Raw genomic sequence first — 25,432 nt, forward strand, 5'->3', positions numbered from 1 at the left:
AATCAATCAACGTGATACATCATATTAACAAATTGAAGGAGAAAAACCATATGATCATCTCAATAGATGCAGAGAAAGCTTTCGACAAAATTCAACACCCATTTATGATAAAAGTCCTGCAGAAAGTAGGCATAGAGGGAACTTTCCTCAACATAATAAAGGCCGTATATGACAAACCCACAGCCAACATTGTCCTCAATGGTGAAAAACTGAAACCATTTCCACTAAGGTCAGGAACAAGACAAGGTTGCCCACTCTCACCACTATTATTCAACATAGTTTTGGAAGTGTTAGCCACAGCAATCAGAGACGAAAAAGAAATAAAAGGAATCCAAATCGGAAAAGAAGAAGTAAAGCTGTCACTGTTTGCAGATGACATGATACTATACATAGAGAATCCAAAAGATGCTACCAGAAAACTACTAGAGCTAATCAATGAATTTGGTAAAGTAGCAGGATACAAAATTAATGCACAGAAATCTCTTGCATTCCTGTATACTAATGATGAAAAATCTGAAAGTGAAATTAAGAAAACACTCCCGTTTACCATTGCAACAAAAAGAATAAAATATCTAGGAATAAACCTACCTAAGGAGACAAAAGACCTGTATGCAGAAAATTATAGGACACTGATGAAAGAAATTAAAGATGATACAAATAGATGGAGAGATATACCATGTTCTTGGATTGGAAGAATCAACATTGTGAAAATGACTCTGCTACCCAAAGCAATCTACAGATTCAATGCAATCCCTATCAAACTACCACTGGCATTTTTCACAGAACTAGAACAAAAAATTTCACAATTTGTATGGAAACACAAAAGACCCCGAATAGCCAAAGCAATCTTGAGAACAAAAAATGGAGCTGGAGGAATCAGGCTCCCTGACTTCAGACTATATTACAAAGCTACAGTAATCAAGACAGTTTGGTACTGGCACAAAAACAGAAATATAGATCAATGGAACAGGATAGAAAGCCCAGAGATAAGCCCACGCACATATGGTCACCTTATCTTTGATAAAGGAGGCAAGCATATACAGTGGAGAAAAGACAGCCTCTTCAATAAGTGGTGCTGGGAAAATTGGACAGGTACATGTAAAAGTATGAAATTAGAACACTCTCTGACACCATACACAAAAATAAACTCAAAATGGATTAAAGACCTAAGTGTAAGGCCAGACACTATCAAACTCTTAGAGGAAAACATAGGCAGAACACTCTATGACATAAATCACAGCAAGATCCTTTTTGACCCAGCTCCTAGAGAAATGGAAATAAAAACACAAATAAACAAATGGGACCTAATGAAACTTAAAAGCTTTTGCACAGCAAAGGAAACCATAAACAAGACCAAAAGACAACCCTCAGAATGGGAGAAAATATTTGCAAATGAAGCAACTGACAAAGGATTAATCTCCAAGATTTACAAGCAGCTCATGCAGCTCAATAACAAAAAAACAAACAACCCAATCCAAAAATGGGCAGAAGACCTAAATAGACATTTCTCCAAAGAAGATATACAGATTGCCAACAGACACATGAAAGAATGCTCAACATCATTAATCATTAGAGAAATGCAAATCAAAACTACAATGAGGTATCATCTCACACCGGTCAGAATGGCCATCATCAAAAAATCTACAAACAATAAATGCTGGAGAGGGTGTGGAGAAAAGGGAACCCTCTTGCACTGTTGGTGGGAATGTAAATTGATACAGCCACTATGGAGAACAGTATGGAGGTTCCTTAAAAAACTAAAAATAGAACTACCATACGACCCAGCAATCCCACTACTGGGCATATACCCTGAGAAAACCATAATTCAGAAAGAGTCATGTACCAAAATATTCATTGCAGCTCTGTTTACAATAGCCAGGACATGGAAGCAACCTAGGTGTCCATCATTGGATGAATGGATAAAGAAGATGTGGCACATATATACAATGGAATATTACTCAGCCATAAAAAGAAATGAAATGGAGGTGTTTGTAATGAGGTGGATGGAGTTAGAGTCTGTCATACAGAGTGAAGTAAGTCAGAAAGAGAAAAACAAATACAGTATGCTAACACATATATATGGAATCTAAGGGGAAAAAAAAAGGTCATGAAGAACCTAGTGGCAAGATGGGAATAAAGACACAGACCTACTAGCGAATGGACTTGAGGATATGGGGAGGGGGAGGGGTGAGATGTGACAGGGTGAGAGAGTGTCATGGACATATATACACTACCAAATGTCAAATAGATAGCTAGTGGGAAGTAGCCGCATAGCACAGGGAGATCAGCTCGGTGCTTTGTGACCACCTAGAGGAGTGGGATAGGGAGGGTGGGAGGGAGGGAGATGCAAGAGGGAAGAGATATGGGAACATATGTATATGTATAACTGATTCACTTTGTTATAAAGCAGAAGCTAACACACCATTGTAAAGCAATTATACTTCAATAAAGATGTTTAAAAAAATAAAAAATAAAAAAAAAAAATAAAAATAGATATTAAAAAATGCAAACAAGGGAATAAAAATGATATTTGATTTGTTAGCAATGTGCCCAATGTTTACTTCCAGTAGAGAGACTGACATAATATTGTCTTCCACTATTAGAATAAAATTTTGTGAAATAAATTACCAAAGAAATGGAAAACATGTCTAGAAAAAAAAGGGAGGGGAAAAAAAATCGTGCTTGTCCTTAGCTACTCAAGGAACAGAAACCATTTGGCCACATGAAATGAGTTTTCATGAGCTATGGGAATAAAGAATCAAGCTGTGATTGCCTGCCCTTGTTCAAAGTATTGGTTATAATATAACAGTGATTTCAGACTCAAGTTAATTAATATACTAAAATAGCTAACACTTTCAATATTAGATTCATTCATGTTCTATGAATACCATGTTCATTCAATACTACTCTAATAGTGGCTTTCAGAGATATTACAATTAAAGTATATGAATCATTTCAGTGAATGACAACAAACCAAATTAGACCATAATTATGCAGGTATTAAAAGACTTTAAAAATAAATAAATGCAATATACTATGTAGCAAGAATACCAGGTAATTTCTTGATAATGACAGCATGTGTCAAATGCCAATTTAGCATTATTTCCAGTACAGCTGTGACTCTTGGGGATGAGAAAGACAGGAGAATTGCCTCTCTAAAGGGGACATCAAAATCAACCAGAGGAGGCTTTTTCAAATTATACTATTTTGAAATGTCCTCTTTGATTGAGAATCCGTATTACAGCAAATCACTACCAGTGATGGAGGGTGCACAATATCTAGATGTTTCAATTTAATACTGTTTTTATGTTCCTTATAATGTGGTTGAATTACTGGGAGAATCAATTCTTCAGGATGCTGATATTAATAAAAGCATTTTTATTTTGAAATAAAAATACTAAGTACGTGATTGAGATAACTATATACTGTTAGATAACTAAACTAATTTTGGACAATTAATAAGGAATGCATTACAGTAACCATGTTTAGTCATAATTTTTAAAAAATTGCTAGAAGCAGATTTTCTATCCAACTAGAATCAGTAGAATGTATCTTAAAAGTTCACAAAGAGAAGAAATTTTAGCTCATAAAATTATACATAGTGCTTAATTATGTATTAGGCTTAAATGTATATATAGGGACTTCCCTGGTGGCGCAGTGGTTAAGAATCCGCCTGCCAATGCAGGGGACACGGGTTCGAGCCCTGGTCCGGGAAGATCTCACATGCCACGGAGCAACTAAGCCCCGTGCGCCACAACTACTGAGCCTGCGCTCTAGAGTCCGCGTGCCGCAACTACTGAAGCCTGCGCGCCTAGAGCCCACGCTCCGCAGCAAGAGAAGCCACCGCAATGAGAAGCCCACACACTGCAACAAAGAATAGCCCCCGCTCGCCACAACTAGAGAAAGCCCTCACGCAGCAATGAAGACCCAACGCAGCCAAAAAAAATAAATAAAAATAAATAAATTTATAAAAATAAAAAGTATATATAAATGTCCAAGTATTAATAGTATACAGCTAGCAAAAAGTGTGCAGTCGGGGGGTGGGGAGGACACTGTAGGAAGGAGGTAGGAGGTAGGCAGAGGGACCCTCAAATACAGATGTGAAAATTATGGCATATTCTTAAATGCGACAATTCTTTTATTTTAAACAACAATTTACAAAATATGAACGATGTTAATATGGAATGCTGGTAATACTATCACCCATACACTCAACTTTTAATGTGCCAAATCCTGGATCTGAATACAATCCTGAGAAATTCTATTTCCATCATTCCACAATAATTTATGCAATACAAAAGATCATATACCTTGAAATAATATCTGTTACTTTAAAAAACATATTATTTCAGCAAAAGCAATGCAACTTCTGATAAGACAAAATTCTTCTTTTACTAATCAGGTATTTAGATGTAAGAGAGAACATACTAGTCCCTAGTCATCTAGCAGGTGTAAATAAAACAAAAAATAGATTTTTAATTCTGTTTCCTTTTTATATTGACTCACATAAATGATTGTAAATGCGAAGCATCTATGTTAGACTTCAAAATAAGATACAATTTACTTGCTTTGCTGTACTATATTAATGAACATTCCATTTACATTACAAAACACCAAAATTAAATAACCAGTTTAAATGTGTGTGCTTGTTTTGTTTAAGTTCAATCAACTATATGGTTGCCTTATCTACATGATTCAATGAGGACCATCCAGTGCACAAGTGGAAGGATTAGTTTTAGACTGAAGCACTGAAAGTAAATTCCTCTACAACAAAAGGCAGGAGTGTAAAGTATATACACTCTGCCCCATTGAAGCAAAAAACCTCTTAAGAGTTATCTACACTTCATGCTTTAAGTTCTCTCTTCCTCCTCCTAACCTCTCTCTCTGCTTTTTTAACAGCTATTTTGAGATATTCATATACAATACAGTTCAGCCATTTAAAGTGTAAATTAAATGGTATTTAGTATATTCACAGAGCTGTGCAACAGTCAACACAATGTAATTTTTAATATTTCCAATACCTCAAAAAGAAACTCTGTACCTATTAGCAATCACTTGCTATTCAGCCACCCCTCACTCCTCACCCACCAGACACCCCGCAGCCCAAGACAACCACGAATTTTCTGTCTCTATAGATTTGCCTAATGCTGTCAAGGTTCATCCATTGTTACAGCGTCTATCAGGACTTCATTCTTTTCTAATACAGTGTAACATTCCATTTACAAACATATCACACTATTCACTCATCTGCTGATGGACATTTGGGATGTTTTGCTTTATGGCTATTATGAATAATGTTGTTAAAAATATTTATGTACAAGTTTTTCTGTTTATCTATGTTGTCATTTCTCTGTGGTATATACCTAGGGGTGACATTGCTGGGTCATAAGGAGACTTGAACCTTCTGAGAAATTGACAGACTGTATTACAAAGTGGCTGCACCATTTTACACACCCAGCAACAATGTATGAGGCATTAAATTTCTCCACATCCTCAATTTATTATTATCATTTATTATTAGTGATCATTGGTGATACTTATTGATGAATATTGGTAGTTAATGGTGATAATTATTGGTGAATAATAACATATATTATTGCTGATCATAACCATCCTAGTGGGTGTGAAGTGGTATTTTGTGGGTTTTATTTCTATTTTCCTGGTAGCTAATGTTGCTGAGCATCTTTTCATATGTTTATTGGCCATTTATATATCTCATTTGGAGAAACGCCCAGTCATAATCCTCTGGCTATTTTTAATTGAATCATTTGTTATTTTACTGAGTTGTAAGAGTTCTTTATATATTTAGATACAAGTCACTTAGATAAATGATTTACAAACATTTACTCTCATTCTTTAGGTTGTCTTTTCACTTTTGTGACGGTTTTATTTGAAGCACAAAAGTTTTTAATTTTGATGAATTCCAATTTATCTACTTTTTCTTTTGCCACTTGTGTTTTGGTGTCATATCTAAGAGGACTTTTCAAGGTCAGGAAAATTTATTCCTGTCTTTTCTTCTAAGGATTTTTTAGTTTTAGCTCTTACATCTATGTGTATCGTTCCCTCAATTTTGTGGATGGTGTGAAGTATCGGTCCAACTTCATTCTTTTGCATGTGGCTATCCAGTTGCCCAACATCATTTGTTGGAAAGACTAATCTTTCCCCAATTTAATTGTCTTAAAACCCTTGTAGAAAATCGACTGACTGTAAATATAAGGGTTTATTTCTGGACTCTCAATTTTATTCTGTTGATCATATGCCCATCCTTATGCCAGTAAGCTCACCAATCTGATTAATGTAGCTTTGCAGTGAGTTGAATTTAGGAAGTGTGAGTCTTCCGGCTTTGCTCCTCTTTTTCAAAATTGTTTTAGCTATTCGGGGTCCTCTGAATTTTTATATGAATTTTAGGATTCTCTTGTCAATTTTTACTAAGAAGTCAGTTGGTGTTTCGATAGGGATCATGCTGAATCTGTGTATCAGTTGGGAAGTATTGCCATCTTAACAATATAAAGTCTTCCAATCTACCAACTAGGAATATCTTACCATTCATTTAAATCTTTTTAATTTCTTTCAACAATGTTTTGTAGTTTTCAGAGTATAAGTTTCATACTTATCTTCTTAACTTTGTTCCTAAGTAATTTATTCGTATTGATGTTATTTTAAATCAAATTGTTTTCTTAATTCTATGTTCAGATTGTTCATTGTTTGTGTATAGAAATATAACTGATTTTTATATATTGATCTTATAGTCTATAAGTTTAATGAAATAATTTATTAGTTCTAATAATCTTTTGGTGGTTTCCCAAGGATTTTTATACAAAAAACATGTCATCTGCTAATAGAGATAGTTTTACTTCTTTCCAATCTGGATGTCTGTTACCCCATTTCCTTGCTTAATTGCCCTGGCTTGAACATCTGGGTACAATGTTGAACGGAAACGTTAAGAGTGGACATCCTTGATTTGTTCCTGACCTTAGGGAAGAATTGTTTAAATATGATGTTAACTAGCTATGTGTTTTTCGTAGACACCCTTTACCAGGTCAAGTTTGCTTTCGCTCTTAGTTTGTTGGGTGTTTTATAATGAAAGGGTTTGGCTTTTTTTTTTTACCATCTATTGCGATTCTCATGTGATTAATGTCCTTTATTCTATTGATATGGTGTATTGTATTGACTGATTTTCATATGTTGAACCAGTTTTACATTCATGAGATAAATCCTCCTTGGCCATAGTGTATAATTCTTTCATGTGTTTTTGGTTTCATTTTGCTAGTATTTTGTTGAAGATTTTTTTGTATGTATTCATAAGGGATAGTGGTCTGTGCTTATGTCGTAGTCTGTATTTGGTATCAGGATAATACTGGCCTCACAGAAAGAGTTGGGAAGCGTTCCTTCCTCTTCAATTTTTTGGAAGAGTTTGCGAGGACTGATATTAATTCTTCTTTAAATGTTTGGTAGGATTCACCAGTTAAGCCATCTGAGCCTAGACTTTTCTTTGTGAAAATTCTTAAAAATAATTTCATTTTGTAACAGTTTTAGATTTATAGAAAAATTGCAAAGATATTTCAGAGTTTCAGTATGTCCTATACCCAGTTTCTCCTATTAGTATCATTTTGCATTAGTATGGTATATTTGTGACAATTAGTGAACCAATATTGATACATTATTATTAACTAAAGTCCATTTTTTATTCTGTTCCAGGATCCTTTCTAGGATATTACGTTACATTTAGTAGTCATGTCTCCTAAAGCTTGACAGTTCTGATGAGCACTGATCAAGTATTTTTTAGATTCAGGTATTGTTCTTCAACTAGGACTGAGCTAATGTTTTTCTCATAATTAGATTAGAGTTATGGGTTTTGGGGAGGAAGACCTCAGAGATAAAGTCCCATTCTTATCACATCATATGAAAGATACATACTATCACCATGACTAATCTCTGTTGATGTTGACCTTGATCACCTGGCTAAGGGTGTGTCTGCCAGACTTCTCCACTGTAAAGTGACTCCGTTTTACTCTTTTTACCCCATTCCATACCGTGTGCTTTGCAAGGAAGTCGCCATGTTCATCTCACACTTCAGGAGTGTGCAGCTATGCTCCACCTACTCAAGGGCAAACTACCTACATAAATTATTTGGAATTCTTCTGCATGGGAGAACATCAACTCTCCTCCATTTATTTATTTATTCAATAAATTGTTTATATCAGTATGGGTTCATTGATATTTATTTTATATACCCGCTTATCATAAAATATTACTTTATTTTACTGCTCAAATTGTTCCTGTTTTGATCATGGGAGCTGTCTCTGGTGGCTCTAGTATCCCTTTGACATACTCTCATCATTGTAGTGTTTGTGTGTGTGTGTGTGTATGTGTGTTTGTGTATTTGAACAATTCCTTACATTCTGGCACTACAAGAAACTCCAGGCTCAGTTAGTGTATTTCCCGTCCCAGTCCAAGAATCGGCCAATTCTCCAAAAATCCCTGGTTCCTTCCATTGGAAAATTGTATTAGAAAGCAAGATCTGGGCGCTACATGTACTTGTTGCAGACAGGGCATTGATCCATCTAGTGTGAAATTTTTAAATTACTAATGCAATCTTTCTGTTTGTTACGGTCTAACTCAGATTTTATATTTCTTCTTGAATCAGTTTTGACAGTTTATCCCTTTCCAGGAGTTTCCCATTTCACCTAAATTATCCAGTTTGTTGGCCTACAGGTGTTCATAGTGTACCCTTAGAAGCCTTTTTATCTCAAGAAGATCAGTAATAATATTGCCTCTTTCATTCCAGATTTTAGTGATTTGAATCTTCTCTCTTTTATTCTTGGTCAGTTGAGCTATTTTGTCAATTTTGTTGATCTTTCAAAGAACCAACTTATGTTCATTGATTTTCTATGCTGTTTTTCTGTTCTCTATTGCATTAATTTCTCCTCTAGTCTCTATTATTTCCTTCATTTTCTGTGAGCTCTATGGTTGGTTTATTTCTTTCTCACACCACCCCATCCATCTAACCCTGTTATTATTGTCAATACGTACTCATAATCCAATCACTTCTTGCCATATCCACTGCCACCTCTTGATCTGAGCTATCATCATCTCTCACCAGGTATGGTAATAACCTACTTACTAGTCTCCCTGTGTCTACAGGTGTCTATCTATAATCTAGTTTTAACACAGCAGCAGAATTATCAGTTTAAAAGCAGATCCTTTTAGCTCAAATCACTTAACTCCTCTGTGGAAAACCCTTCAATGGTTTTCCATCTCTCTAAGAGTAGAAGTCAAAGCAGAGTTTCAATGCTAATGGTGCATATTACAATCAATCGTGGGCTTAAAAATAGATACATCAAGCTGAGTCTCAAAGAAATTCTGATTTATAGGTCTGATGGGGGTCGAGTAGTGGAGTGGCACTCAGGGATATATAAATATATTTTTTAAGAGCTACAGGTGATTCTAAAGGACCGGCTAGATTGAGAACCACTGTGTTAAAGTGGATATGGAGGAGGAAAAGAATCCTAGATATACAGGAGTTGCTGTTACTAATATGAATGCATAATATATTGCTAATCATTCTTTATTTTACGTATCAACAAACAATAACTGCTAACGTTTGTTGAAGTCTGGTAAGTAACAGGCAGTGGGGTATTTAGCACATATTAACTCATTTAGTACTATAAACCTTATAAAGTAGGTCCTACCATATTTTATAGATTCTAAGACATACTTTGTTTTCACATTTTAATATCTCTGAAGTCTGATGTGTCTTACAATCAATGAAATTGTACAATCACTACTGGCCAAATGGCAGTTATGATATAGTTGTCATTGCCTGCACAGACACAAACTTGATTACTCTAGTCAATGATACTATGTGAAATAAACAAAACGTTTTTTTCCTGAGTCGAAGTGATTTATGAAAAACTGGACTATGAAAGTGAACAAGTTTTGGTAATGCCTTACCCAATTTATTTTGCTTTTACTTTCTTTTCAATGTATATATATGTTGATATACAATAAAATCTATATCTAAGTAATTCTGTAAGAGTCCTTTGAATAGTATAAAACAAATATTCTTAGTGGCAAGAGAGCCATAGTTAATTGGCACTGCTTTTTCTTTCTAAGTGGTGCATCAAATGATTGATTTGTGTCATAATATTACAGAAAATGTTAAGCAAAAATAAGTTGATACTAAGGCCATTAACTGCCAAGATAGACACTTATTTGAGCTCATTATTTAATAATGATTTTTAAAACTTCTTGCTTTTTTGACAAAGGAACATGTTTTATGGAAAGTTTTATCTAGATATTGCAATGTTTGACCATTAAAAGTAAAATACAGATTCTTAAATTACTAAGAAATTATACAAGAAGTTTCATACAGTACCTAAATGAATTAATTTTAATTTTTCCACCCAAAGGAACATTTTCTCATTACTCTCTTCACTCTGTGCCCACTCTCCTCTCTCTAAATAAGTTGGGTGTATTTCTAAAGAGGTACAGTAACTTAATTTGTAAACAATGATGCACTACATTAATAATATTTAGATGAGAACCCATTTACCACAAATTTAGCCTCTCAGAGATGATTTTATCATAAATTATTGACTCATGACATTTCCTTAGTAAAGTATAACTTAATGATATTAATTCTTTTCTGTTTTTTTGTGCCCATGAAACAGAGGAAAGAGTTAATGTGTTTGCCTTAAGAAAAGTAGTGTGTCACTCAGAGCTACTATTTATGGGTTTTGGTTTATTATTTTTAACTCAAATTTCAGGTTGATTACGTTAAATTCAAATTTAGGTGTTATGCTGCGCGACTGTGAAATGTGCAGGAAAATAGAGCATCATGAACACAAGATCAGTTACTCATTGGACATTGACTTATCCCAGATAATCTTGTTCTTACTGATTTTTAAGCATTAGAGATGCATACTATACTATGAAGTATAAGCAAATAATGTGGTAACGATCTATATTAATATATTTTTTATTCTTTAAAGAACTGTAAAGAGAATAAAAGAAATAAAAGTTCCTGGTACAGGAAATGTAATCATTCAAATACACAAACCCACTAGTAATATGAAGTTGATTAATATAACCTTACCTTTGCTTATGGGATCTATTATTCTATAGATTTTCCAGTTAGATTTTCATGGAGGCATATTACAGTTAAACCACCCAAAATATATGGGAATAAATGTTGTTAACTGAAAAAATTAACTTCTTATAACTATTAAGATATGCATGATATTTCCACTTACGTTAGTCAAATATAAGATTAACACCTTTATTGCAAGGAGTAATTATAAAATTTTAATGGGTTTGTGCCTTTAATACCTATTAAAAACTCATATTTTAGTTTAAACATGAAAATTATTAAGTATGACGATGCTATTTAAAAAGTCTCCTTCTAACATATACCTGGCCCTAACAAATGTTTTTGTAATGTAATGACTATTTATCTAAAATTCAAGGTGCATTGAATCTCAAGGTTTTCAAGACCTCTGTAACAAGCATAAGCTATAAAAATAAACTCATCCTTCTTATATTTTATAATATTTCCACCGATCAATGTCCACTTATTGTTTCCATTAATTAGCACAGCATCCCCTCCACACACATGCACACGAAACTTTCATATTTTTAATAGGGTTATCACAGAAATGAGTTTCGAGCTCCCATATGAAGAGGTAACATTAAAATTAAGGTCCTTTATAGTTTCATTTTTGTGTTTTTAAGAGCCCCTGAATTCAAGGGGTATTATTCAAAGGCATAACATTATTAATGGGCTTCTGATATTAAAATTATAACACAAAAAATGTACGTGTGTGTTTATGAGACCCAAACCTTCGAATAGTTAAAAACAAAAAAGCAATATGTCTGGTTTAATTAACACAATATATTTAAAAAATGTCTAAAGATTATTTTCATTTTAAAACAGTCCTTATATTTAGAAAAGCAAGTAATACAATTCCTATAACAAAATTACAGAAATACCAAGAAGGAAGAATCCTTTAAATAACCTTCATTTACTGTTAAAGATAAACTGTCATTCTACCACTCATAGGGGTCCTCCGAGGTTTACAATAATTGATGTCTTAATGTTTTGGAGAAAGTAACATCTCCATATAAAGAAAAAATATTGAGGTATTTTCCTTTGGGGAATATTAGTGTTAATCTAATAGTTAAAACTGAATAAAGAGAGATAAAAACACATTTTTACCCCATTTACATAAAGTCTATAAATGGGATTATCATATTAGCTACAACTGTGTAGTTAAAAGTCATTGGGTCTCTAAAACCAAAATGACAGTCTTTTAATAATATAAAAATTATTAGCTAAATAGATGTCTGGCAGTCATCAAAATAATATCATCTTTACTTTGGGCATCAACATATGAATGGTTTCTAAGACATTTAGAAATTTGTATTTAAAAGATTTAATAAAATTAAAAATGATAAAATTCCCCATAATATTTTTTAACTATGATATTGTAACATGACATGACCTCTCAACAGGACAGATTTTGTATTACGGTAGAGGTAGCAAATTAAACGCAAATATTATTATATTCTTTAACAAAGATTCATTACCTGGAAGACTTGGAAAGAAGGACATTAAATTGAGGATTATCAAGAGGACATAGTAACATTTAGAACCACAGATTAGAACTGGCCCAGAGGTCCCTAATCTAGTTCTCCCTTCCTTCCTATTTTTCCTCCATTCTCACATGTGCAACACATACTTAGATATTGACTTCTAACAAAAAAATAAATTCATATTTATATTTTAAAAATTAAAGTAATATCAGCTGGCCAGAGCTTCCGATAATATGCAATAAACTACATACTACACTGAGGTGATATATTAACCAAAAGCAATTTGAAAAGTGTGAAAGTTTCATAGTTAAATGAACAATTTCCATTATTTTTATCAAATATTTAATCGTTTCTTAACTTTAGTCATTACATACAAACATTCCTAGAGCTCTAGGAACCTCAAACTGAGAAGAAGTTACGTAGTACACCTCTCTTTAGAGGAAACTGAATTCAATTAGACTGCTTACCCACCTAGTTAATGGCAGAGTTGTACATCGATGTTTTCTCAATTCTATCTTTATACAGTTACATTTTATAAACTTTAGAAATCAGATATTTAAACATTGCTAGTCATAATGAAGTGAGAACCCAGGCTCCCTGATTGAGCCTAACTTCTTCTCTAATGATACGAGGCATAAATAGTCACTTGCTCTACTCCATTATGGAAAGTTTTCATACTGCCTGACTACCACTTGTTTTTTCCTTCCTGAATCCATACTTTTACCTTAATAGATTGTCTAGCATGTGTAGAAGATTGTTTATCTCCACACAGAATTCCACTTTTTGCAAAATATTTATATATTAATATTTTCAAAATTCCTTTTAAATTGGATTACATTTTATCATAGGACCATACCAAGTAAATTCTCACTGATGTTGCATTGCCCATGTATAGAAAATCAGAGAGGTGGAGAGAATTAGGGTAAGTAATTTATTTGCAGGGGAGTGGTGTCAAGTTTGCAAATATATTATAGGTAGGCACTGGATGTTTGAAAATAGGAGAATAATTAAGAAGAACTCATGTCATTTACTAATTCTATAATTTGGAATATTCTGGATTGTTTTTAAATATAATCTTCTTATATGTGGAAAACAAGAAGGTAAGAAATTATATCTCTGCTATACATTGTTTCACAAAATTAAATGTATAAAAATATATTGGGAAATGCAACAGCAAATAGAATGCTAATAATATTAATATTAATAGTAATAGACGGACTTCCTTGGTGGCGCAGTGGTTAAGAGTCCGTCTGCCAATGCAGAGGACACGGCTTCGAGCCCTGGTCCGGGAAGATCCCACATGTCGCACAGCAACTAAGCCCGTGCGCCACAACTACTGAGCCTGCACTCTAGAGCCCGTGAGCCACAACTACTGAAGCCCGCGCATCACAACTACTGAAGCCCGCGCACCGCAACAAAGAGTAGCCCCCGCTCGCCGCAACTAGAGACAGCCCGTGCGCAGCAACGAAGACTCAATGCAGCCACAAATAAATAAATAAATAAATAAATTTATAAAAGATAAAAAGTAATAGAATATAATAATATTAATAAAAACAGAAACGCTTTTTCATTATATGAGGTATAGAACAATAAATCTACTGCACATTTAGGATCCTCATATTATTATATTTCTTTGTTCCTTTCAATTAACTAATACATACAAAGTTAGGAAACTATATTTGTATAATACATTTACATCAACAGCTGTTGTTCTGTAAGAGTATTACTGTTTTTATCAATTTTAAGATTATAAGGGACACACATGATTAATTCTGATATAGAAATGTATCAAATTGAGGTGTAATTCAAACATACTTGGATTATCAGATACCCATGAAAAAGATCTGATTACCAAAAAAAAGAATTCTACAAGATACAAACCAAAAATTAATATTTATTGCTCAGAATATTCTTTTAAATTGTAAGTTATAAAAATAATGTTTTTATAGTATAACTACCTAAATTAAAGAGATTGCAGGTTATTTAATCAACAAAATTCATATTGGTATCCACTATAAATTCTAACACTATTTTAAAAAAACTCTGCAACTAACCAATGCTTCTACAGATACTGATTTAAAATGACAGTGGCAAATTTTGATCTAAAGCTTAAAAAATACTAGATTGACTTGCTCAATCTTAATAAATGAAACTGATTTGAAAATCTCTATTTGAAAGGAGGATGTCAATTAAGGAATACAGATCCATATGTTTGCTTGAATATTTAAACAAAAGATTAAGTAATATTACTGTTACCTCTCTCCGCCGAGAAGCCCAACATGTTTGCTTGATCTTCCACACCACAGCGGCCACCAGTAATAAGGATAAAAAACAACTAGAAAATAAAACACAAATAATTTTTGCTTAAAACACTTGCAATGTGTCATGAAATGATAAAAGAATATGTAGAGGATTTAAAAATATATAGAAATAATCACTTTGCCTTGGTAAATATTCAAGCAAAACAGATAAATTAGAAGTTTGTAAAACATTCTCAAGTAAAAGCAAAGTACACAGGTAGAAAAATTGTTTATATTCTTTAATATATATCATAGTCTATCTTTCAGATTTTCTCTGTCAGAAGGAAAGTAACTTTATAATTCTGTTGGTTTTATACAGCAATAAATTTTTTTAGAATTGCTATTGAGTCATAAAATCTGGCAATTTCATAAATTTAAATATCACACATTGATTCATTTTACCTTTATTAGCAACTATCTTATATCTTAGAATATTCCTGTAGTTCTCAACTGAAGGTGATTTAGCCCTCCCCCCCATCCCTCCACTGGGACATTTGACTATGTCTAGATACCTGTTTGATTATCACACTGGGAGAGAAGTGCAACTTGCATCTAGTGAGTGTAGCCAGGGATGCTGCTAAACATCCTGCAATGCACAGGACTGGCCCCAATGACAAAGAATTATTCTGTCCAAAATGTCAGTTCTACAGAAGTTGAAAATCCCTTGTATATGCTAATGTTTAAATTAAGAAATAATTCAATTACAATGTATATACATGTGGTCAATATGTATTAGGTACCATATGCGATAGACCAGGTAACAGAGGATACTTTTTTAGCAGTAATTTGAGACTGACAAATCTCAAAATAACAGATTTATGTGAATCTGGTTAACCAATCCCAACCATGCATTACTGTTTCTTTTCCCTTCCTTTGCTCTGTGGTCAAAGATTATGCTATGAAAAGACCCAGAAATGAGCAGAACAGTGCCACTGTAAATTCACTGGTCACTGACCACTACCAAAAACCTGGTCTTCACCCTTAACTGATAATCCTTGTACTCATCAATTGATTCACTCATAAGCAGTGTAAATGTTGACACTTTCTACTCTTGTCAAATCCTTAATATATTTTTTCTCCTTGCCTCACTTAAAGAAATCTTAGAATATCTTTCAATGATGCTGACAATGACATTGATAATTCTAGCACCCATCCACTGAGTGCTGAACACATTCCAGATACTGTGCTAGATACATCACACTGATGACTGGGTTTAGTTTTATAAGAACATTTCCAGATAGGATATATTATTCTTATTTTAGAAAAGAAGAATCTAATGCTCAGAGAAGTTCAAAGTAAATTGCTTATAGTCACACAGGGAGTTGAAGTGGTAGAGCCAAAATTCAAAACGAGCCACGTAAGCCTCAGACTCTTTCCTTCCCATCTGTTGGGAACTCTGAACTCTGAGCTTGCACACTGTCATAACAGTTGTTTTCCATATTCCCCAGTATCAACCACTGAGGTACCTTTCTGCTTTTTACATAATTATCTTTCCCTCTAGTATTTATAAACTCATTCTATTTCACCTAAATTTAAATTTTCAGAAGTGCTCAAGTCCCACATCTCCTAAAAAATAAAAAACAATAACCCTATTTTATTAACCCTGTAGCTTCCTCTAGTTTGTTGAGCAAGTGGTCCATGTAGCCACTTTCATGTTAATTTCCTCATAACCTAGTCTTATTTAACATCTTATAATTTGGTATCTAATTTGTATACTAATAAAAATGTTAATATTAATAATTAATGTTTATATACTATGCAATATTTTAGTGGGTACTTCCTCATCATGACTTTCTAAAAATTAAATAAACTAGTCTTTTCTCTATCAACTGCCTTTTACTTCTCAATTGACAATACCAACCATCCATCCTTTAAAACCCTTCTGAACACTTTATTTTCTTGGCTTCCTTCATCCTTCTTGACACACTATGGAGTCAAGGAAAGTAGAATGCATTCCCGATTCTTCGTTTTAAATTATGGACATTCCTGAAAATTCATTCACAAGACCATGCTATTACCTATTCTTGCTCTCAGAAAAAGAGCTCAGTTATTCTCATAGCTTCAACTATGACCTCATTTGGAATCATTTCCAAATATAAGTCATTTAACCTGCCCAAATGAGAGCATCTTATCATTAGAAGAGATCGATGACATTATTTAGTTCAGACTCCCTCCCAGGAAAGAAATTCCCAGCACAACTCTGATAGTGATCCGGTTCCTAATTAAATACACATAGTAGCTTCTGCTGGCTCCTAAGTTGGTGCATTTTATTTTTAGCTTGCTCAAACTATGAAAATTTTCTGTTAAGCTGTCTTTCTAACTTTTATTAATCAGTGCTGCTTCTGCCTCTGGGTTACACTGAATCAGCCATTTCCTTCTTCTACATTCTAACACTTCTTTATATATTTGAAGACTCTTACATGATTCCTTCTAGTCCACTGGTTCTCAATCAGGAGAGTTTTGCCCTCCAGGGACATTTGGCAGTGGCTGGAGACATTTTTGGTTGTCACCACTTGGTGGACATCAAGTGGGATGCTGGTAAATATGGTACAATATAGAGGTCAGTCCTCCTCCCCACAACAAAGATTCTCCCAGCCAACCTGCCAATAGTGCCAAAACCCTGTTCTAGTCTGAATTACTGCCATAGCAGTTACACTTCCCTTGTTATATCCAGGTTAACAATGCAACTGTTGAAATATAGTAGTGAGAATTGATACTTTATATATAGTCCAAGGATCCATTTATCTGAATTTAAGTCTTACCATAATACCTTAAGAATTTTAACAAGAGAGATAAATATCACCTCAAATCTACCATGTCCAAACTGTACTCCTGAGTAACATTCATAATAAAAGTAACTAACATCTATTGAGTAATATGTACCAAGCACTGTGTTACATGTTTTACATGCATTAATTCTTTCATTACCACAATCACACATGATATACTGTGTATTCTGTTATGTACTCATTTAAAAGATGAGAAAGTTGAGGTCATGGAGAGTTTACGTAAATTGCCTAAGTTACAAAAGTCTTAAATTGCAAGTTCTCCCCTTCCTGTTGACTTCTTGTCTCACCATTACTTTCCAGGTAAAATATAAAAACACATTCAATTTTATCATCCCTTATATTCAGTCAGACATCATATCTTGTCAACTGTTTCTCTCACAGTGTCTGCAGTAGTAGACAATAGTACACATAACAAAATTCATTTACATTTAATAATTAAACGTAACCTAAATACCAAAAAGTATTTTTATTTGACAATTTGCAATTCACAATATCCTCCCCCCATAATAGTTACATGATCAAGATTCAGTTTAGGACAGTGAAGACTTGCTGAATTTCTCCACAGGGAACTTAAATTCTTTCTGATCTAAATTTCATGACATAAGTGAAGAGTGTCACTTTTATAATGATAGAGGAAGCCAGTATAAACTTCTTCAGCTTTCACGATTTTACCTCCTTGAGAAGAGGAGATATAACACTTTAGGGGTTTGTATGCTTTCTATGTTAATTCATATTAGGCTGGTAATAAAAAGTAAAGAGCGATCATGCTGATGAAAAAATCGGTAAAATCAATAAATAGTTTAAGAAAATATTCTTCTAATAATATACTATTATAGGAATAGATATGGGATTATACCAGCAGAGACACCGAGAGTTTAAACTAAAGGGTACAGAGAAAACAAGATGTAATGAAAGAAGGTTTTCAGGCTTCTTGGATTCTATGGGATGGGAACATAGAGCTATTCAGTTGGAAGCAGGTTTTATCCTTTAAGAAAAGGGAAGAATGACCCAGAAGGGAATCAGAGACCTTTAGGGCTCCCACTCCCACCACAGGCCCAGGGGGCAAGGATGGATCCTCCTCAGTTTCAAAGGGTGGAGCCTCTTGGGTTTTAGAGGACCAGGAGACCCCTGCCAAGAGCCTTGGCGCCAAGGCTGCAGCACAGTGCTGCAGCGTCAGGGCCACCTTGCCAAGCTAACGTGGCAGGGCCGTACCACAGAGCTATGGGGTGACGCTGCCACCGCAGGGGACCTGGAGGTAGAGCACTGAGCCAAGGAGGGTTATTCTCAAATCTTTAAGTTCTGATGGGATTAGCCTTCCTTGGGACCCATCACCCCTTTCTTCCTTTACTTTTCTTCCTTTTGAAATGGGAATATCTATTCTATGCCTATACCACCGTGGTATTTTGGAATCACATAATTTGCCTGGTTTCACAGGCTCACAACTAGAGAGGAATTTTGCCTCGGGTTAACTTGACCCCAAATCTCACCCATATCTGACTTAGATGATATTCAGATGAGACTTTAGACTTTAGTGTCGATTCTGGAATGAATTAAGCCTTTTGGGATTGCTGGGATGGAATAAATGTACTTTGCATGCAATTAGGACATGATTTAGGGGGCTAGAGGCAGAATGCTACAAATGTTCCTCCAAAAGTTGTATGTTGAAGCCCTAAACCCCAATGTGATTATACCTAGAGATAGCAACTTTTGGATGTAACTAAAGTTAAATGAGGTCATAATGGTAGAGCCCTGAGCCAGTAGAATTAGTGTCCTCATAAGAAGAAACACCAGAGAGCTTGTGCTCTCTCCCCAAGCACTTGTACCAAGAAAAGGCCACGTGAACACACACCAAGAAGGCGGTCATCTATAGGCCAAGAAGAAAGTTCTCACCAGAAGCCAACCATGCTGGCACTCAGATCTTAGACTTCCCAGTCTCCAAAACTGTGAGATTATAAACTTTCTGTTGTTAAAGTCACTCAGTCTGTGTTAGTTGTTTATGGAAGCCTAAGCAGACTAAGACACTCCCCAAAGTCAAAAGGAAGAATAACTTCCAGATTTGTTCTGGTCAGGGCCCTGGCTACATTTCTTTCTGTTTTCTGACCCATACACTCTGTTGTGCATCAGCTTTATTCTCAGGCTTGTTTTTCTCTTAGATACAAAAACGAATGCCACAGTTCCAGACTTCTATCACATACCATTATACATGCCCACTCTTCACCAATCACTTGGCGAATTGAAGGGTATGCACTTACTGGCTTTAGCCCACCCATGAAGCTGGTGAGGGATAAATTCCTCCCAAATTGAAACCTCACTGCATAGCCACATGGAAGGAGTTAAATGAAGGCTGGGAAAGAATCCATAAAATCTACTTCTGATATCATTTATGTAAAATTCATAGAAAACCACCTAAATGAACCCCCCCAAAACCGGTAACAGATTTACAAATCTAAAGAGCACATTTGATAACTCTTCAATCCTTTCTTGAAGTATTTTACAGAAAATAGAGTGCTCTAAAGCCTCCTTGGCAAAGTATTAAAAAGGCAAGCAACATATAGTAAGGAAGACCTTCCTGGTTAACTACTCCTGTTACAAATCATGTACCTGGATAAAACCTTAATCTCACAAACTTGCACCAAAAATTATAAAGGTCAATGTATACAGTGTTCTTTTCTACACTCAACTTTTATTTAAAGCATACCTTTTGAAACCATGTAGTCAGGATAAAAGTTTCAATTACAAAATTCCCCTAATATTTTTAAAGTAGTAAATGCTCTTCCTAAAAAGCTTTCTAAAGCACTAATGCATAACACACATAGAGAAATCATAAGTATACAGCTCAATGAATTATCGCAAAGAAAATATACCCATGTAGCCACCACCCCAGTAAAGAAATAGTACTTTGCCCATCCCCTCTTCATCAGAGGTCACTAGCATAATGATTTTTAACACCATAGTGTGTTTCTGCCTATTTCTAAACTTTATACAAATGGAATCCTAAAATATTAATTCTTTTGTTTCTAGCTTCTTTTGTTCAAAACTATGTTAGTGAATGCCATCCATATTGTTCTTTTAGGATTAGTTTGTTCTTTTCATTGCCCCATATTCTATTATTTTTAGGTATTTGGGTTATTCCAAGGTTTTGGTTATTTAAAACACACTGTTATAAATATGTTTAACATGACCTTTGATGGAATGGAATTGTTGGATCACAGAGTATGGGTAAGCTCAACTTTAGAATACAGTCAAATTGTTTTCAAAGTTGTTGCACCAACTTCTAGACCACCAGAAGTGTCTAGAGTTCCACATCCACTCCAACATTTGATATCATCTATCTTGTTCTTTTTAGCCACTATAATGGGTGAATAGTAAATAGTATTATATTGTGGTTTTAATTTGCATTCCCTGATAAAAATTAAATGGAGCACATTTTTATATTTTGTTAGCCACTTATCCTTTTTTGTGAAGTGCTTATTCAAGTCTCTTGCCATTTTGGGGGCAGGGAGTTGAGTTTTAAGACTGCTTTTTACTGATTTATATGAGTTATATATTGTGACTATAAGGCCTTTATCCTTTATATAGGTTGTGAATATTTTATACTACTGCATGGCTTGACTTTTCACAATGTTAATGACATCTTCTGACGACAAAAATTGTTAGTTTTACTGTAGTCTAATTTTATTGAAGTGCTTTGTGTGTCTAAGAAATTTTCCCAGTTCTAAAGATGTGAAGAAGAATTCCCATATTACCTTCTAGATGATACTTCATGTTTTTCCTTTTCTCCTGGTATTTATTTTTATGATTAGTATGAGGTAGGAGTCAAATGTTACTTTTCTCCATATGGATGGTTAACAGATCTAACACCCGATAAAGTTTTTCTTAAAGCTATAAATAAATATTGACAGACAGTCCTTGACTTGCTAACCAAGCTGAAGAATGGTGCACTTCCATCATAGCCCTTTCTGCTGTATCAAATTTACAGAGGGACTGAGGTCTTATTTGTATCTTATAGAAAATGTCGATATTCTCTATAGAGATATTTTACTTTAGACATCTGTAGGCTGTGCTTACAATGTACCCAAAGCTTTTTCAGTGCTATTTGAGTCTGCCATGTGGGTTCAGTCTGGGGCCTGGGCAGAGTTCTAACCATTAGCCACTTCTCAAATTCTTTGGTATGCTAATTAGGATAAGAGCCTCACATGGAAGATCCCAGAAGTTCAACTTTATGGGATGGCTTTTCTCTCTCTGTTATTTCCCAGACTTTTTCTGGTTCTCTGGGCTTCACTTTTCTATCCTCTGGCCAGAAACTACCCGCTTCTGTGATTGTGCCACATTCTGCATTGGGAGGACAGAGAAGAGGGAAAAGCAATGGATTTGTATTGACCCTCTTGTGCCCACAGTTCCGCCTTATGTAGAAGATTCCCAACCCTTGGAGATTTGGCTCTAGCAGCTTCCTGGCCATTTTTGCTGCAGCCAATGTTCCTGCTTCAAGACTGTCTGGAATTGGGGGTAAGTAAATATTTTAAAAGAGAGGAAAAATTGAGGGGTGGATCTCCCCTACTCTCTGAGCTTTAAGGGCTTCCTTTTCCACAGCACAAGTCAGAACTAGAGTATTTTTCCAGGATGTTTTCTTCATTGAGGCTCAAGGCAGGGGATACTGGAGGAAAAAATGGTTAACTTCCAAATATTTCAGGGTGCTCTGAATTCTCGTGTTCTTCCCTGATCTGCCTGATGATACTTACTTTTCACAATTACCAAATAGCTGCCCATGCATATCATCCAGGTTTTATAGTTGAGACCCATGGGACATAAAGAGAGATGTATGTTTATGTAGTGTTTCCTGGAACTGGAAGCCTGACAGTGAATGGATTTTTGACAGAGCAGGAAAGGCATTTCAAAAGAGAAAGACCAGTCTTTTCCAAAGGCTGTAAAAATTGGATATCCATATGCAAAATAATGAACCTTGACCTACACCTCAATCATAAACAATAACTAAAATGGATCATAGACTCATAAACAAAAGATATCTGAAATGGATCATAGACTTAAATGTACAATGTAAAAGTATAAAACTCTTAGAAGGAAATCTATGTGACCTTGAGTAGGCAAAGAGTTCTTATATGACACCAAAAGCATAACTTATAAAAGAAAAAAAAATACATTGGATTTTATCAAAATTAAAACATTTTTTCTCCACAAAAGACACTGTTAAAAGAATAAAAATACAAGTCAAAGACTGGGAGAAAATTATATCAAATCACACTTCTGGCAGAAGATTTACATCCAGATATATAAAGAATATTCAAACCCAAGAATAAGAAAACAAACAATAAAAAATAGGCAAAAAATTTGCAAAGACACTTAACCAAAGAAGATAAAAGTATGGTTAATAAGTACATGAAAAGATATTCAATGTCATTAGCCATTAGGGGAATGCAGATTAAAATCATGATAAGATACCACCACACACCTATTTGAACGGCTATAATAAAAAATACCAACAAGACCAAGCACTGAGGATGTGGAACAGCTGAAACCCTCATACTTTGCTGGTGGCAAGGCAAAATGATACAGTCACTCTGAAAAATAGTGGCAGTTATTATAAAGATAAACATACATTTGCTATATGATTCAGCAATCCCACTTCCAGATATTTATCCTAAAGAAGTGAAAACTTATGTCTGCACAAAACCTATACAAGTATGTATCTTGTCCACGGCAGCATTATCATTATTCATAGCTGCTGAAAAGTATAACAATTAATATCTATCAAAGGGTGGATGGATAAACAAACTGGAGTATATTCATACAATGGAATACCACTTAACAACAGAAATGAAATGGACTATTGATGGAAAAAACCAACTTGGATGAATCTCAAATGCAGCATGCTAAGGGACAGAAATCAGTCTCAGGAGGTTACATACCGTATGAGTCCATGTATATGACATTCTGGGAAAGGCAAAACTATAGAGACAGGGTACCAATCAGTGGTTGCCAGGGCTTATGGCTGAGGAAAAAGCCTCACTGTAAAGGAAGCCCTATGAAGGATTCTTTGAGATTCTGGAACTGGTCTATATCCTGATAGAGCTGATGATTACAAGAAACTATACAGAGGAGCTTCAGGATGGCTGAAGAGTAAGACACGGAGGTCACCCTCCTCCCCACAAATACATCAGAAATACATCTACATGTGGAACAACTCCTACAGAACACCTACTGAAGGCTGGCAGAAGGCCTCAGACCTCCCAAAAGGCAAAAAACTCCCCATGTACCTGGGTAGGGTAAAAGAAAAAAGAAAAAATAGAGACAAAGAATAGGGACGGGACCTGCACCAGTGGGAGGGAGCTGTGAAGGAGGAAAGGTTTCCACACACTAGGAAGCCCCTTCGCGGGCGGAGACTGCGGGTGGTGCAGGGGGAAGCTTCGGAGCCACGGAGGAGAGCGCAGCCACAGGGGTGCGGAGGGCAAAGCGGAGAGATTCCCGCACAGAGGCTCGGCGCCGAGCAGCACTCACCAGCCCGAGAGGCTTGTCTGCTCACCTGCCAGGGCGGGCGGGGGCTGGGAGCTGAGGCTCGGGCTTCGGTCGGATCCCAGGGAGAGGACTGGGGTTGGCGGCATGAACACGGCCTGAAGGGGTTAGTGCATCACAGCTAGCCGGGAGGGAGTCCGGCAAAAGGTCTGCAGCTGCCGAACAGGCAAGAGACTTTTTCTTGGCTCTTTGTTTCCTGGTGCGCGAGGAGAGGGGATTCAGAGTGCCGCCTAAACGAGCTCCAGAGACAGGCGCGAGCCGCGGCTATCAGCGCGGACCCCAGAGACGGGCATGAGACGCTAAGGCTGCTGCTGCCGCCACCAAGAAGCCTGTGTGCAAGCACAGGTCACTCTCCACACCGCCCCTCCCGGGAGCCTGTGCAGCCCGCCACGGCCAGGCTCCCGTGATCCGGGGACAACTTCCCCGGGAGAGCGCACGGCGCGCCTCAGGCTGCTGCAACGTCACGCAGGCCTCTGCCGCCGCAGGCTCGCCCCGCCTCCTCCGTACCCCTCCCTCCACCCCCACCCCCACCCCCACCCCCCGCCTGAGTGAGCCAGAGGCCCCGAATCAGCTGCTCCTTTAACCCCGTCCTGTCTGAGCCAAGAACAGACACCCTCAGGCAACCTACACGCAGAGGCGGGTCCAAATCCAAAGCTGAACCCCGGGAGCTGTGCGAACAAAGACGAGAAAGGGCAATTTCTCCCAGCAGCCTCAGAAGCAGCGGATTAAAGCTCCACAAACAACTTGATGTGCCTGCATCTGTGGAATACCTGAATAGACAACGAATCAGCCCATATTGAGGAGGTGGACTTTGGGAGCAACAATATATATTTTCTTTTCCCTTTTTCTCTTTTTGTGAGTGTGTATGTATAGCTTCTGTGTGTGATTTTGTCTGTCTAGCTTTGCTTTTACTATTTGTCCTAGGGTTCTGTCTGTCCATTTTTTTTTTTATTACTTAAAAAATTTTTTTTTCTTAATAATTATTTTTTATTTTAATAACTTTATTTTATTTTACTTTATTTTATTTTATTTTATTTTATCTTCTTCTTTCTTTCTTTCTTTTTTTTCTCTCTTTTATTCTGAGCTGTGTGGAGGACAGGCTTTTGGTGCTCCAGTCAGGCATCAGGGCTGTGCCACTGAGGTGGGAGAGCCAAGTTCAGGACACTGGTCCACAAGAGACCTCCCAGCTCCACGTAATATCAAACGGTGAAAATCTCCCAG

At 35.8% G+C, this 25,432-nt stretch overlaps 1 protein-coding gene across 1 annotated transcript in view; it reads right to left on the reverse strand.

Moving 5' to 3' along the window:
* Positions 1–25,432, reverse strand: part of ATRNL1 (attractin like 1) — a 701,048-nt gene that overhangs the window by 365,612 nt on the left and 310,004 nt on the right. The window contains exon 26 of the mRNA XM_061191223.1: positions 14,851–14,929. Coding sequence (XP_061047206.1) covers positions 14,851–14,929 — 79 coding nt within the window. The remainder of the gene's footprint in view (positions 1–14,850; positions 14,930–25,432) is intronic.

This window comes from Eubalaena glacialis, chromosome 1, assembly GCF_028564815.1.
Source record: "Eubalaena glacialis isolate mEubGla1 chromosome 1, mEubGla1.1.hap2.+ XY, whole genome shotgun sequence".
NCBI lineage: Eukaryota > Metazoa > Chordata > Mammalia > Artiodactyla > Balaenidae > Eubalaena > Eubalaena glacialis.